The sequence below is a fragment of the Agelaius tricolor genome, unplaced genomic scaffold (assembly GCF_023055355.1).
Source record: "Agelaius tricolor isolate 1412-34295 unplaced genomic scaffold, bAgeTri1.0.p SCAF_31, whole genome shotgun sequence".
In the NCBI taxonomy this organism is placed as follows: Eukaryota; Metazoa; Chordata; class Aves; order Passeriformes; family Icteridae; genus Agelaius; species Agelaius tricolor.
The window spans coordinates 1,806,584-1,823,227 of record NW_027269291.1 but is presented as its reverse complement, the minus strand read 5'-3'; the positions used below and the strand labels follow the sequence as shown (position 1 = coordinate 1,823,227).

The window sequence follows — 16,644 nt, the reverse complement described above, 5'->3', positions numbered from 1 at the left end:
ATGTTTCCATTCCTAATTCCACATTCCACATTCCTAAATTCTGATGGAAACCACGCTACACTTACAGCTCCTCAAAGCTGGCAGGACTGGCAACCTTGGTCACAGGTACTAAGGATGTTATAAGAAATAAAACTACTCCCACTGCTCAGAAATGGCTTTAGATATTTCTCTTGCAGATTTCTCTTGTCACTCAGAGCAAATGACTCCATGTGGGAACTCAGCACATCGCTCCCCATGTCCAGAGTTACTGAGAGAACCCTTGGGTGTCCTGGAAATCCTGGAATGTTGCCAGGAGTGTTTGGTGGCTTGATTTTGATCCATCCACAGAAGTGACAGCAGTTTGAGGACTTGAGAATCACTTTAGAGTGAAGGGTGTAAAAGGGACACATTTATAGGGTGAAATACAAACTTTAAGGTTTTTGGTACAGGGGGGTTATGGGGACAAGATGGAGGGATCAGGGCATGTCTCGTCCTTCTTCTTTCTTCTTCTTGTCCTCCATCTCCTGTGGTGATGTTGGCACTTGGGGATTGGTTTATGGTGAGGGTGCACTTGCCAACATGGGTGAAAAGTATTGGAAAATAAAGGTAAATATCATGTAGGTAGATTTTAGTATAAAAAGACATGACCGCCCTGTGGGTGGGCAGAGTGCCCTTGGCTGCCTTGCAGGTCAGACCTCTGTTGGGCAGACAGGAAATTCTGTAGATAAGAAACAATAAACAATCTGAAGATGGAAAAGCTGAAGAGTCCAGACTCGTCCTTTGAAACATGGGCCACCCAAGAACCACCCTGCCTGTGTCGGGGCAGAGACAGACAGACAGACAGACAGACAGACGGACCCGACAACTCCAGAGCAATTTTTCCTTTTTTTTTTTTAATTTAAAAAAAACCCCAAAACTGAATCTATGCATATAATTGCCAGTCCAAGATGAAACATAGTGCTTCAGGGCACTTACAGTCTTGTTCATGCTTATAAAATTCATTGGAGTAGTATTTTCATAAAAATAAACTTCCATAACAGCACACACACTCCAACTCTTTGCTGAATACAAAAAAGGATGCTCCTTGTGTTTCTATTTGTAGAGAAGTCTCTGATATTTTGGTTGCATGGAACAAGTTTGATGCTTCCAATTCAAATTTTCTTGACTAGCTGCCTGAAAATGCCATAGTACTGCATGGCAAATTAGCATTTCCTTATTTAGAATTTTCTGGATTCCTGAGTTTCTCTACAGCACAGGGAAATACTCAGCTCAACAGTCACCTGTGTTTTACACCCTGTATTTTCTACCACTACAATTAATGAATCCACCTGGGCATCAAAACATTGCTGGAGTTCTCTAAATAAATTAACTGAGTGTAGAAATTTCACTCTAATCCATGGATTGTGCTCCACTGCATTTTATATATTATACCTTTATTTAAACACTCTTATTACCTATTGCTTAGAAGAAATAAACATTTCACTCACACACTTCATAAATTTATGGGTTGCTTTGGCTCCTTGATATGGCATCTCATTTGACACATATTTAAATCTTCTCAAATGATTAAGAAAGAACTTTAATTGCATCCTTCATCTTTGCAAGAATGTGTGCTTCCTACAGTCAAACCTATTTAGCACCAAACCCCACGAAAAGCCAAGTTATTTTCCAGATTTTTAGTGGAAAAAAAACCCCACACAGGAACCTGAAAACACATTTCAGCATCTTAAAAACCTGCCAGCAAACTCAGGAGCATCAGAATTAGTCGAGTTAGGCACAGCAGTCAAAATGGAGGCTTCCCCTAGAGGCATCTTCCATGCTCTGTAAAAATCCCGTTACACAGAACAGCCTGAAATGAACACTCCAAAGAATGAAAAGCATTCCACACCCAGGGCTGGCTCTCAGAGGTATTAAAATCAGCCCCAGCATGTGATATTTTGCAAGATGGGTCTCAAAACCAGGAGTCTGTGCTCTCATCATTGTAGCATCAATAGGCTCAAATACACTTTTCCTCTTTAAAAATACCTACCTAAACCTTAATTCATTTTTCTTGCCCAGCTGTTCCCAAGACTGAATGCCTGAAGCACCTTTCTTACCTAGAAAAAAGGGTTGTTAATATTTGGAAAGGGCTAAATAAACTCAACTGATGCTCGCCATAGGGTCAAAGCAGGAGATAAAACAGAAGCATAATATGGCCTGACATATCCCCATTAACTTATGGAATAAACCTATTGTGGTTCACAGCCTAACACAACGTAAAGCTTCTGTAATCCAGATTGTATCATTCAAAGCAGCAGCTGCTTTCAGAAAGCATTTTTAACAGTTTAACATTTTACACGGCCCTAGCGATTAGGTCAGAGGATACATCACTATGCTAAGCGGTGATAGCTGACGGCCACACAGGATTTCTCCTCCTGTCGAACCTGAGTGAAGCTGCTTCACGGGTACCTCCTCCAGCACTGAAAAAGGCACCACTCTGGTGCTGAACGAAGCACAGACAAAACCACACAACCCTGCTGGGCACCACCGGGCCGGACTCTTCCTCCGAGCCCCGCTCAGGGGCAGCCCCGGCCCAGCCGCGCTGGACGCTCCGGGCTCAGCCGGGCAAGCCCCGTGCGGTGTGGGGATGGGTGCCACCCCACCGGCAACCCTGGCAAGGGCTGTCCCGCCCCGGAGAGCTTTATGTGAGCTCCACCGAGCCGGAGGTGATACCTGCGGGCCCAGACCTCCTCACAGCCCCACCGCGTACGGAGCGAGCCTGCGCTCCGCACCGGACCGGACTGGAGAGAGACGGCCCTGCCGGAGCTGCTTCCCGAGCCGTGAGGCGAGCACGCTCCGGGTCCACACCCACCAGGGAGCCCTAACCCGGACCGAGCCCCCAGGCACACCCAGCACACACCCGCGGGCTCCCTCACGCCGGGCCGCGCCTCGAAGGCAGCACCGGAGCCCGGCCCGAAGCGCCGCAAAATGGCGCCGCCCCCGCCGCCTCAGCGGCCCCCGCGCCGCGCCCCGGGCCCGGCGCTGCCCCGGGCCGCCGTTACCTGCGGGAGCGGCCCGGGCTGGGCTCCTGCGGCGCTGGAGGCTGCCCCGGCCGGCCGCGGAGCTGCCCGCAGCCTGCTGCGCACCTCGCTCATGCGCCCTCGGAGCCGTTCTAAGCACGCCTCCCTCCTTCCCTCCCCCAAGCTGCCACGGCCTGGGGGGCGCCTGGATCAGCCCCGGAGCGGCGGCTCGCAGCGAAATCGGGGCCTCAGCACCGTCAGGGTTAGCGGCTGCCAGCTCAGCTCCGGGGGTTCGCCCCAGAGCTGGCGGCTCCGGACGCCGCTGTCCCGGGGATGCTCCGGGCGCCGGGCGGACCCGAGCGCTGCCTCAGCCCGGCCTCCGGAGCTCCCTTGTTGAAGTCATCCTTGGGGACTGTCAGGAAAGTCCAAGACGCCAGAGAAAAGGAGACGGAGGAGTCCTTTGATTTATTGGAATAAAGGGAGAGAGTTCACTGGGGCGCACACCCGCGGAGTTTTCTCTCTCGGGGTTTCACAGGACTCAGGCTCCCTTTTATCCTAACTCCTGGCAGCGTGGTGCCCTGTTCCTTTCCCTATCGCTGAGGTACCAGGAAGGTGCAGCCTTCCCGAACCGCCTACCCCATATTCCCCCTTGAACCTGGCATTTTTCCCCAAAGTTCAGCCTTGTGCAGACCCTTGCCTATCTCAGGAGCCAAGCTGCCAGGCTGGTAACAAACCTGCTGCCTAAAGTCAGAAGAGACATTAAAACCCATTTCAAAGATGTTAACACCCATATCTTCATCCATTACATTATTTACAAAGACATCAGTAGGTAATTTAGTAACTGGCACAGGGCTTTGTTTTGGAACCAGTATGAGAATAATGTTGATAACACACTGATGGTTTTGGTTGTTGCTAAGCAGTGCTTATCCTAAGCCAAGGACTTTTCTGTGTCTCATTCTCTGCCGTTGAGACAATGCACATAAAAGCTGAGTGGGAGAATTGCCACAACAGGTTATGGACTGGCCAAAGGATGTCCCACACCACAGAACATCACACTTATATATAAATTGCGGGAGTTACCTGAAAGGGGCACTGACAGGAGCTCAGGGACAGAGTCTACTATCAGTTGGCAGGTGGTATGATTGTATTGTGCATCAATTGGGTGTTTTTACCTTGGGTACGTGGGCTGACACCTCCCAGCGCTGGACCCGCCCCGAGCCCCGGCTCTCCCAGCCACGGTCTCCACAGCCCAGCCCGGTTCACCCCGCCCCGGCCCAGTCCCCCCTCCCCATCCCGGCTCTCCCCGGCCCAGCCCCTCTCCCCCGGCCCAGCCCCTCTCTCCACAGCCCAGCCCAGCCCGGTTTACGCCGCCCCGGCCCAGTCCCCCCTCCCCATCCCGCCTCTCCCAGCCCCTCTCTCCACAGCCCAGCCCAGCCCGGCTCTCCCCGCCCCATCCCGGCTCTCCCCGCCCTAGCCCAGCCCGGCTCTCCCCGCCGGCTGCGCGGTCCTGCCGCCGTCTGCCCGCTCAGGCTGCGTCTGCTCCAGCCCTTCCCCTGCCCCGCTGGCGATCGGGCAGCGCTGGCAGCGCCGCTCCCTCTCCAGCTCCGGCTCCGCGGGCATCCCGGAGCTCCCCGAGGCCCAGGGGCTGGCGGCCGCAGCGCGCAGGCAGCGCGGTGCGCTCAGCCTCCCGCCCCGCCGCATCCCCGGCGTGCCCGCCGAGCCCCTGGGCAGCCGAGGGCATGGCAGCCGTGCGCAGGAAGTTTGGGGACGAGTACCAGGCCGTGGGCCTGGCTCGCTGCAGCGCTCGCAGGGAGCGGCAGCGCTTCGTGGACAAGAACGGGCGCTGCAACGTGCAGCACGGCAACCTGGGCGGAGAGAGCAGCCGCTACCTCTCCGACTTCTTCACCACGCTGGTGGACCTCAAGTGGCGCTGGAACCTGCTCATCTTCCTGCTGACCTACACGGTGGCCTGGCTGGTGATGGCCTCCATGTGGTGGGGCATCGCCTACCTGCGCGGGGACCTGCAGCAGGCGCACGGTGACTCGTACAGCCCGTGTGTGGCCAACGTGTACAACTTCCCCTCCGCCTTCCTCTTCTTCGTAGAGACCGAGGCCACCATCGGCTACGGGCACCGCTACATCACGGAGCGCTGCCCCGAGGGCATCGTGCTGTTCCTCTTCCAGTCGCTGCTGGGCTCCGTGGTGGACGCGTTCCTCATCGGCTGCATGTTCATCAAGATGTCGCAGCCCAAGAAGCGAGCCGAGACCCTCATGTTCAGCCGCGCCGCCGTCATCTCGCAGCGCGATGCCAAGCTCTGCCTCATGTTCCGTGTGGGCAACCTCCGCAACAGCCACATGGTGTCTGCCCAGATCCGCTGCAAGCTCATCAAGGTGAGGCGGTGGGCACGGGCACAGGTGGGCACAGGTGGGCACAGGTGGGCACAGAGGGCAGGAGCGTGGGGATTCTCCTGTGTGATGCCAGTGGGCAGCTCTGCCCTTGCCCGTGCTGTCCCTTGGCTGGGGCAGAGGGAAGGACTGTGGAAGATTTTCCCTGTTCGCAGCAGGAGCCATGAAAGAGCCAAGCAGGCGTAGGGGAAAACTGATCAGAGAGCCCCCAGTGGATTGTGAGGCTGGCAGAAAGTCGGGATGGATGTGTCAGGATGCAGGACAGCTCCAAGGAGGGGTACTAAGGCTGCTGCTTAGCAGATGAGGGCTGGGAATAAGGAATTGATTTGTGGTGGTATTAAACTGGATAAAGATCAGCCTTGACCTCCTCTTCCTCTTGGGGGAACTTGGTGAGCTTTAACTTGCAGTCCCTTGTTCCAGCTAGTGACCTGACAGCATTTCAGAGGGATTCTAGAGATGCTCCTTTGATTGCCACCAGTATCTGTTTATTAATCATTTACAATGGCCTGTAGAATTCAGAATGGAAGAAAACTGGGATTCAAAGGAGATTATAAAAAACAAACCAAAACCAAACCACAAAAAAACAAAAAAAAAACCCCAACAAACCCAAACAAACAAACAAAAACAACAAACCCAAACAAACCCAAAATAAACAAACAAAAACCCCACCCAGACGAGTTTGGCAGTCATGAAGGTCCAGAAGATAAATTGGACTGGAGTAGAATGGAAGAAAACCACTGAAATTCTAAACAATGTAGCATCTCACAGCAGCTATGACTTGTCAGGGGAGTATGCTTGGTGAGGAGCTCTGTCTGAAGCTCCTAAGCTGTCAGAAGCTGGATGCCAGTGATGAGATTAATTTCAGGATATCATATTTGAGTGTTATAAATGTTCTATCTGGTAATTCTCTCTGGCCTATTTAATAATCTGCATGAATAAGCATGAAGCAGTAGGTGTTGGGGCAGTGGTAAATATGAATAAGTCTTAAAGTGTTAAATATGAGTGGTAAATCTGTTCTGTGCTGAATGCTATCCTGAGCTGTGATTTTTTCTTGCTACATAAAACCACTTAAAATGGAGAATCTGCTAAGGTTTAAAAAGAAATCGTATATATACATATATATATATATATGGGAACAAGCTGTCAGGAGTTACACTGGAGCAATTTTTGTAGGAATTGGAAAAGCCAGCTGAACCATGGTTTTTGTTGCTTTTATCCTCCAGAAATCTCCTTGAAAGTGTTTAATTCTATCATTCAAAATGGAATGATAGTCAAAGTGGAATAAAAGTGGGGTCACATTGTGTTTTTACAGAGAGGGAAACTCATTTCTTTTGAAATAAGACACCAAATATACAGCCTGATGTCCTTTCTGCTGACACTTCTATTGCTGCACAATGCTGATATGCAGGTGACTGAGGCAGAAAACTGAAGGACATTTGATAGACCTGCATGACCATTGTGTCTTAGGATAGCTGTTTTGTTGGCCAGACCATGAGTTAGTGAGCAATTCTTGGTTTTATTTTTTTTTTGTATGATCATCATGTTGTCTTCAAGTTGCTTTGTGACCTTTGACAAACACCAGCCATGAACAGAAGATTTAAAATGGAATGTGCAGTAGCTGCCCTCTCAGTCCTCATTGAGAGGTGTGGTATTGGTTCCCATGGCTTTCTGTAAATCCTTGTCACTGAACTGGACACACCATTCTGGAAGCACCTGTTCTTCAGGCTGCACTTACTAACAGCTTTGAATCAGCTGAAAGCAAACAAAATTGTACCAGAAAGTTTGCAGATGGCAGGTGCCAGCCAGGCATTGGAAATAAGTAAGAAGACCCATTACACTGTGATTTCAATAAGCTGATAAGTAGGGCAGAAAGTGCAAAAAAAATTGGTTTTTAATATTACAGAATTGTTTAGGTTGGAAGGAACTTCAGGAAGTTTGTGGTCCAACCTTCTGCTGAAAGTATGGTGAGCTTGGAGATCAGACCAGGTTATTCTGGGCTTTTTCCAATATAGTTTTGGAAACCTGCACAGTCTTGCTGGGCAAGCTTTTCCACAGCTCAACTGTCCTCATGATGGAAATGTTTTCCTTCAATCCAATCCAAAGTTCCCTTGTTTCAGTGTATGCCTGTTGTCTCTCGTTCCTGGTGCAAGGCCTGGCTCTGTCTTCTTGGTCACGTTCCTCTCATGTTCCTCATCCCTTTTGGGATGTTTGTTAGATCCTCCTCCACGCCTTCTCTGCTTTGGTGTGAGCAAGCCCAGCTCACACAGGTCATATTTACAACCAGACTAAAATGAAAAGTAGCAGTGATCCTAGGAGTTCTCTCTAGTGGAGCTCCAGGTGTAGGGTCACAACTGAAAAGCTCCACACAAATCTTCAACGAGGGTATCAGAGTAACAAGATCATATTATTCCATTATTCCATAGACTTTATATTCCAGCAATATAAAATATAATATCACTTCTTGCAAGCTGATAGTCTGAGTGTGGGGGAAGAGCAGTGAGCATGTACCAGTTTAGCATTTTCTAGATTTTTTTCTAGATGTGTTTCTCTACAATATTAAGCTTGATGGTGCTCCATTTTTTGAGCCCCACTTTTTCTGCTCCAGTACTTAATTAGTCCACCTGGATATCAAAACATAATTATGTGAGCTCTCTAGTGAGGGAACTGACAGAGGGTTAATAATAATAATAATAATAAAACTGCAGCATGGTCAGTTAAAGGGAGATATGCATGTTTATGCATAAACAGGGTTTAGAAAAGCAAAGAGAATTAATAAGGGGTAGGAGTGAAGATTTGAAGAGCAGGATGTATTTGTTCAGACACTAAAACAGACTGAGTGGTGATGCAGTGCAAGTCTGCCTTGTAATAAAAACTGAGATCCAGTGGCAGAAAGTTAAAGACACAGGACTTTTTTTTAATTTTTAAATTTTTTTTTCCTTAGCTGTGAAGCAATTAACCTTTAGAGTAATTCTTTGAGACATTTAGACTGTCCATCTCTGACCACATTTGAATTGCAGGCTAGGGCATTTCTAATTAATTCCCTTGTTCAACATGTATTAATCTGCAAAATTTCCTTGTCTTTGTGTTATGTGGATGATCAAAATAAAGAGTCACAAGTGTTCCTTCTAGACTTATTCCTGACATTTCACAGCCCTCTGTCTTCTTGTTTTGTGATGCTTTGAGTAAAGCTGTAGATGTAAAACAAAGGTCACTGGCTAGGAGGCTGAACCTGTTGGGCCTATTCAGCTCTCTTCATTCAGGTTAACCTATTTTTTATTCAACAAACAAGTTTAAAAATCCTCCATGCCCTGCATAAATCAATCCTGCATGTAAGATCCTGAATACCTCAAGCACAACCTTCTGCTTTCTCCCAGATCTGTTACCTCTCATCATCCTGGCTGGGTTTGTTCACTATTGAATGGGTTTGATTGAAGGCTCTTCCATAAAGAAAAATGGTGTGTAGATCAAACAGTCCTCAAGTCAGGCAACAGTTTGTGCAAAATGGCACATTTTTGCCTAGATAGATGCATTTGATGAAGATTTGGGACAATTTGAGATTTAGATGTTGGCTCGTCCTGGTTTGTTACCTTGGAGCAAAGATCATTGCTGGGCAATCAATTTGTGCACCCACTGCAAGAGCAGCAGCCAGGCAGCCAAAGCAGGGTTGGACTGCAGCCTGGCTCTGCAGGAAAAGAGAAAAGATGGTTTTGCAGTAGGCTGATTCTACCTTGGCACAAAACAGACTCTCAGGACTGCTATGGAAGTGTTGATCACTTTTATCTCCCAGGAAGCAAGATCACTTTTATCTCACAGTAAATCTCACAAAGAGATTTTTATCTCTTTGCCTTCCAGATCATAAATAATTTGTGAAAATGCTTTCACATGCAATCAGCTGATATTTTCTCTGTCTTCATCAGCAAAGGAGGAACTGAATCTTGTCCTCCTGTGGAGGAATGTGCCCTGGAGTGACTCAATTATCTTTTGTCTCCTTAAAAAAGGGTAAAAGCTCAGAAGTTTCCTCAATGAGGTAAAAAGACACCTCATAGGACCTTGGGGACTTCACCTCAAACTTAAGGATAGCCAATTGGACAAAAAAGAGGCCAAAAGGTCCTGCCTGAGCAATTCACTAGAAAAATAAGAGAAAAATAAGAGAAAGAGAAATAAGAAAAATAAGAGAAAAATAAGAGAAAGAGAAATAAGAAAAATAAGAGAACCAAGGAACCAATGGCTTATGGGGGGTGTTTTACCAGGAGCAAGAACCTCTTGCCCCTGCCTTGGTTTTTCTCTTGGTTTTTCTCTTTCTCTGTAAAGAGCTTTATTATTTTGCCTTTTAATAAAACTTTTCTGTTTCCAACACTGCAACAGAAGCCATCCTGCTGATTTTGTGCCATCTGAGGTGGCTGAGCTGTCTCAGGTGTGCTATGGATCTCCAAGAGCTGGCTCAGAGACCCCTGTATCACTCCTGTGCAGGGCAGAACTTTGTTTCTTAGATAGGAAGAACATTTCTTCCTCAGCAGCAAAACAAGCAGGTAGCAGGTGGATGAAATCATGGATTGTATTTAATAATGAGCTGTGCTCCAGCTGCTGCCTAGCTGGGTATGTAATCTCCAGTAAATATCAGGCAGTTATAAAATCAGCATTTTTAAGGTACATGTGAAGAAGGGAGTCAATATGAAGATCAACTATTTGCTTGGGGATTTTCTTTAAAGACAGAAACTTTCTTAAAAGAACACTAGTCAGATCTGAGTCATGGAAAACTGCTCTCAGTGAACAATGTTTCCAAAATGCAGCACAATTAAAACTATCTATTTATTCATTTATGATAGTAGAACTTATAATAATATTAGTAGAAATATAGATAGTACAGGTAAATATATATAGATATAGATAGATATAGATAATAGAAATATATATATAGATATATAAATATAGATAGTAGAAATATAATAATATTTATTTATTTATAATCAGTTGTCATCTTCTTGAAGAGTTAAGTGCTTTTTGATCAGAAATAAACAGAAAAGATTTTAAATAGGATTTATTTATCAGCTGTACAAGCTGCTCATTTTGGTGGGCAATTTCCACCAGAGACCTTCAAAGCAATCACACAAGGAGCTGCCTGGCCAAGTGATGTAATTTTTAGTTAGACTTTGAATACCAGGAAAATTTGGAGGGAACCCTATGGAGTAGAGGGAAGCTGCTATATCAGTATTTTTATTGGACCCATGAAATGATGGGGAGAAGAATGAGGCACTTTGTTTAATAAGAAGTTCATTATTAAGGTCAATATGCAGTGGGTGGTGCATGCAAGGGATGAGGGCATCATTGGTATAAATTCAGGTGGTTTGTGAAAATGCCACTCACCAGATGTCCTGTACAATTCCTGTGGTGTTTACCTTTGAGTTAGTACATCACAGTGCCAACCAAAAGTTAGTACCATACAAAAATAAGAGAACATTAATTTAAATAAGAGAATAAAATGTGCCCAGCTTCAGATTTTGGTCTCATTATCAGGAACTTTTGCCACAGGGTATTCATGTTGAATATCCATTGCAAGGCATGTAGTGTGTGATACATGACATTTTGGTCAAAAATAAATATATATTTTAAAATATATATTAAATTATATAAAAACAAATATATATTAAATACATAAGCAGTATTATACTATATTATATTATTGTATTAAATATATTTTTATATTTATATATAAATATATTTTATATGATAATATAATATAGTATAATAATATTAAATATTTTAATATGTAAAATATATATATATATCTATGTGTGGATATATATTTTAATATATATGTCACAGTAGAGTTTGTAGGTGGTGATGAGATCCACTGGCATAATAAGAAAAGTCAAACTTGGTCTTGCATAGCAGCCTCCCAGTATTTAGCATTATTTCATCTCCGTGATGAAGCCCCCAGACCCACCACATGTAGCTGATAATGTCATGCAAGAGGCAGGTTTCCACTTTATTTCATTGATTTTATGCTTTGCCTCACCCAGTGATTACTAAATCATCTTTTTCTCTTTAGTCCAGACAGACACCAGAGGGGGAATTCCTGCCGCTGGACCAGTGTGAGCTGGATGTTGGATTTGGAACTGGGGCTGACCAGCTGTTTTTGGTTTCCCCTTTAACCATCTGCCATGAAATTAACTCAGAGAGCCCCTTCTTCTGCCTCTCACAAAGATCCCTGAGGAGTGAGCAATTTGAAATCGTTGTCATCCTGGAAGGAATCGTTGAGACCACCGGTAAGACTTGGGATAATCTGCACGCTCTGATTTTCAATCTTTGTTTTCAGTGCTGATATTTTTAGCAGGGCAGCTGTTGGTGCTGCATGCTCCAGCATATCCTGCCATATGCTGCAGAGCTGCAGTGGCTCCCACCAGGAATAGAGACCTCCCTTCTCCACAGGGCTTGGCTTGTAATATAATATAATATAATATAATATAATATAATATAATATAATATAATATAATATAATATAATATAATATAATATAATATAATATAATATAATATAAATTATAATATAATAAATTATAATGAATTTTATATAGAAAATGATATAATAATAATTATATAATTTTATCTATATAAAATTATATATAACATTATATTAAATATAATATAATAAATATTATATTATACTATAATAATTACAATTATTATTGTATATTGTATTTGTATATTATGTATATACAAATAGAATATACAATGTAATACACTGTATACATATGTAATATGTACATATGTATATGTAATATACAAATACATATGTAATATGTAATTGTATATGACAATGTAATATATAATATATATTAAAATAAATAATAAATTTTATATTAAAATGATATAAGAATTATATTAGTTATATAAAATAATATATCAAATATAATTATTATATTATATTATATTATATTATATTATATTATATTATATTAAGCATACAGACCAAAGGCTGCAAAGAATGATAATGAAAACTCATGACTGACTCCTGAGTCTGACACAGCTCGACCTTGATTGGTCATTAATTAAAAATAATTCACATGTTGGATCAACAATCTCCAGACCACATTCCAAAGCAGCAAAACAGGGAGATGCAATCAGATAATTACTGTTTGCATTCTTCTCTGAGGCTTCTCAGCTTCCCAGGAGAAGAAATCCTGGTGAAGGGATTTTTCAAGAAAATATGACAGTGACAGCCTAGCTTGCACTGACTTGAATTCAGAGTAAGAAATCCACTTTCACAGCACAAATACAGACCTGATAGTCACAGAGATTGTAGGCATATGTGGTTATTGACAAATATGAGAAGAGTTTTGTTTCTTTTTTAAATTTGGGTATGGTGTTGTCCAGATGACAGCTGATTTTGTGGCCTTTTGTTTTGAGGAAAAGGGAATCTTTGGGATGACCTAATTGCTTCCAATACTCAACATGGTGAAGAAAATGAATTCTATCCCAGCTGAAACCAGCACACAAGCTAATACTGTTTTAATTTTACATTTTGCCATGGCTTGGTTGCAAGTCTGCATAAAAATTTATTCAGTCAGTGACTGTAAGAAGATTGTCTAGGAGCAACTGCCCCATTTTATAACCTGTAAAATCCTTGCCTTGCTGGCTGAAATTCATTTTCATCTGTCAGCCTCATGTATTTTTGGTTCCATGTGTCAGTGTGCTTGCTCACATTGAATGCTCTTGTCCTTTTGCACAGGAATGACGTGCCAGGCCAGGACCTCGTACACAGAAGATGAGGTGCTGTGGGGTCACAGGTTCCTGCCAGTCATGTCTCTGGAAGATGGCTTTTTCCGTGTGGATTATTCTCAGTTTCATGCCACTTTTGAAGTCCCCACTCCTCCTTACAGTGTCAAAGAGCAAGAAGAAAACCTGTCCCAGTCGTCTCTCTTGAATAGTCCTTTTGAGAAGAAAAGCAGAAGAGAGCAGGGTTGTCCTCCTGACTGTGCTGATGTTGCAGGAGAGAAGAACAAGCTCCCTGCTAAACTCCAGAAGATCAGCTCGAGGAAGGAGGGCCTTCCACCAAGAGCCCTGAGGGTGAGTTCCTGTAACACACAGAAGAATTTCAGTACTGGAGATCTCTTGGAAATTGAAGAAATGAGTCCCATGTCTGATGGTGAAGACAGCGATCACAGGATGCAGTTGAAAGCCTTAAAAATAAATGCCAAGGCTCTGACTCAGTCCACCAGCAAGCTCGAGTTACAGAAGGATTTTCCAGGTATGGGCACTCTAGAGGTGAAATTGGAAGATAATTTCCCTGCCAAACTTTGAAAAAATGAACTCTGATCGCTTCTTTTAAGAGCTGAAGAAACAGAAGTTGTTGCTGATAAACTGCATTTGAGACTGCTGCCCTGGAAGAGTTGGTTCACAGTAAAGTCACAACTTGGCTTTGCTGCTTTCAGGAAGAATGAATGATCCTTTTTGTATAATTGTTCTGTACAGGTCCAGTTTAGGTAGCATAACAGGACTTTGAGGGGCAGTATGGTTCTCCTGTCATGCCAAAGAGATTCCTGCCCTGATGATGATGCTTATCAGCATGCTCATTGCAAATCCACCCTGGCTTCCATGTTTGCAGATGCTTTTTCACAAAGCAAAGATCAGATCCTCGGTCACAGATGGAAGCAAGAAGGGTGTGAGAGCAGCTGGACCCTGGTTTTGTGCAGCTCAGGTCCTGGACTGCTCCTGATGGGCAGAAGAGCAGAACACAAGAGGAATGTGTGGCACTGCTCAGCCCCAGTCCAGCTGTCTCTTTGGAAAGAGGCTTTCCTGCTCCATCCTTCTTCCCCATGACTGTGGCACCCTCCCTCTGTGCTCCCAGTGTCTCATCCATGGTCAGTCAGGTGAGGAAGGAGTGTGCAATAACCATTCGGGTCATTTGACCCACAGGAGCTCTCCTAAACACGAGGATCTTTATCCTGTCCAAAATTCCACCTCAGCATTTGATTTGGTGGATCACATGCTGAATTTTAATGGCCATATCACCACTCACTGTGAAGGAAACTTGAGATCAGTAGCTCAGCTTCTTGGCATGTTTTATGCTGCAATTAAATGACATTTCAGTTTGGGAGCCATTGTAAGTAAATAAATAAAAGCAAAGTGCTAAATAATGCTCAGTCATTACACATCTCAGAGTTTTACTAATGAATGGTAGTCTTTGGTGTTGCTAATTTTCATTTTGTTACATCTGCCTTCTCCATTTATATATGATTCTCAGTAATTTTGTAGATTTGGTATTTATTGCTATTCAGCTCAATCCACCTCTGTCTGTGAGAGAGGCTTTTTCTTTCCTGGTTGGTGGTAATTACAAACAAACTCTGCTGTTTGTAGACAGTGTTCAGAGGCTCAGCATCCAGGGTGTTCATCACCAGAGCACTCTCCAACAGAAGGATCAATTCTGCTCTTGTTACATGGACAAAATTCAGTCAAATTTAATTAAAAGGGGTGGCAGTGGCCATGTTGTTTGGCAATGCATTCCTTGATGGTAAAATGATGTATCCAAGCTAGGAATAGCTTGGCTTGCAGAACTCACTGTTTCTTGCTTTTGATCTGTCTACAGTGTGAAACTGGAAAATGCTGTTTTATGCAGGGATAGGATGTGCTGCTTGTTGTTGTTTATCTGTTCTCAACATGAATTTCAACAATATATATATGTGCTAAAATCTGTATTTTCATTTATCAACTGTATTTGTATGGAGTACTTAGATGACAGCATGAAGTCTTAAATGATGATGACTCAAAATGAGTATAAAATAAAATTACATTCCGCCTCAGGTCTCTGGTGTTCTTTACTCAAATGTGCATGTGTGAGTTGGCAGCAGAGCAGCTCCAGGGGATGAGGCCCCATCCTTGGGCACGCTCCCCTCTGCTGTGGGGCAGAGTCATAGTATTAATTAATTGTTAATGAGCCATGATGCAAATTATCCATGAGTTATCCAACTTAGAGGCCATTTTTTTTTTTACACTGCCACTTACAAAATAATTAAACCTTCTCATTTCTATACACACTGACACATAAAATTAACTTACAGAAAAAGGTAATTGGACCCCAGAGCACTTCACCATAGGAGAATGGGTGAGTATAGATCCATACAGAAAAAATAAACAGAACCTAAAATGTTGAATTAACACATTGTAGGCAGGTGCTCTTTACAGAGTAATGCTCATTACAACCTCATCCTACTAACACAGAATGACAAAAGCACTACTGCAACAAAAAATTAAAAAAAAAAATAAATCACAAAACCCCAAAGCAAACAGAAAACCACACAGGCACACTGACACTACACTGCTGACACCTGGTGGTGAAAAGCACTAAGAAAAAAAGGATTAGGGTTATGTTAAAGAAAAGAATGGTTAAAGATGCTCAGTGTAGGGGAACATGAGGCACCTTGCCAAAATATTCCTTGTGTGTTTGGCAGATGTGGAGCAGATACCACCGTCCCTTTTTGCTTTTGGCAATTCTTTTATCTCATGAGGTGGGGTAGCCACCCGTGTTCTAGGGCCAGCAGCTTACTGGCTGAATAACACAGGCACAGCTAAAGGATTTAGACTTTCTTCTTTGCAAATCTGGCCTCTGACTTCATGCCAGTCTCTTCGTTGAAAATTATCAAAAGATTTTTGTGAGTTTTCTAATTTTGGGATTAATGCTGGCGAATTTGCAGGGTTTAGTGTCTCATTTTGGGTCGAGAAATCTGTCCCAAACACTGGGTGGGGGGGGCGGATTCTGGAGCTATTTGGGAACAGTTCTTTTTCCAAATTCTTTTGTGTTGGGATCAAAGGGCTGGCATTTGCAGGGGCGAAATAATTCTCTGTCTGTCCTGTACTAATTGAAGCAGCTGTCATATTCCAGCCCCCCCCTCCTCGTTGCACGGTTTGTGTGCGTGGATGTGGCTGTGCGGACGAATCGTGACACAAAGTAGTCCCGCTCGGTGCTAGGAAGGCGCGGAAGGCGAAAACACGGAGGCACACCAGGTACCGGTTGTGCAGGGTCCCGCGCTGCGGAGGGATCTCTCGGTGATGCCACCGTGCCCGGGTACTCAAGTTCCGGCAGAGGGAGAGACGCGGAAGGATACGTGCAAGGTGCAAAGCGCTGCAGTTTCGCCTGCAGTGGTGCCGTGTACAGACCCGGTGGCGGCGGGAGCGGCGTGCCAGGGCACGGGGATGCCGGCTGTGGCCGGACAGCGGCACGCAGCGGCTTGGAACCGGGACCGGGCGGCTCCAAAGCGGCGGCGG

At 44.5% G+C, this 16,644-nt stretch overlaps 2 protein-coding genes across 9 annotated transcripts in view; one reads left to right on the top strand and one right to left on the bottom strand.

Annotated features, from left to right (window-relative positions):
* MPP3 (MAGUK p55 scaffold protein 3) overlaps positions 1 to 3,175 on the bottom strand; it is a 28,260-nt gene extending 25,085 nt beyond the window's left edge. For 7 of the 8 annotated variants that reach the window (XR_011683024.1, XR_011683025.1, XR_011683023.1 and 4 more), the window contains exon 1: positions 3,021 to 3,175. The gene's annotated coding sequence lies outside the window, so the exon portion shown is untranslated. Of the gene's footprint in view, positions 1 to 2,008; positions 2,076 to 3,020 lie in introns of all 8 variants that reach the window. The other variant, XM_071451117.1, reaches the window with a different exon arrangement.
* A 1,237-nt stretch (positions 3,176 to 4,412) lies between these two features.
* Positions 4,413 to 15,182, top strand: LOC139601808 (G protein-activated inward rectifier potassium channel 1-like). Its single transcript, XM_071451121.1, is given in 4 exon segments — positions 4,413 to 5,368; positions 11,433 to 11,649; positions 13,112 to 13,680; positions 13,682 to 15,182. Coding segments are annotated over 4 exon segments (1,467 nt in total). The 5' UTR covers positions 4,413 to 4,717; the 3' UTR covers positions 13,712 to 15,182.
* The last annotated feature ends 1,462 nt before the right edge of the window (positions 15,183 to 16,644 follow it).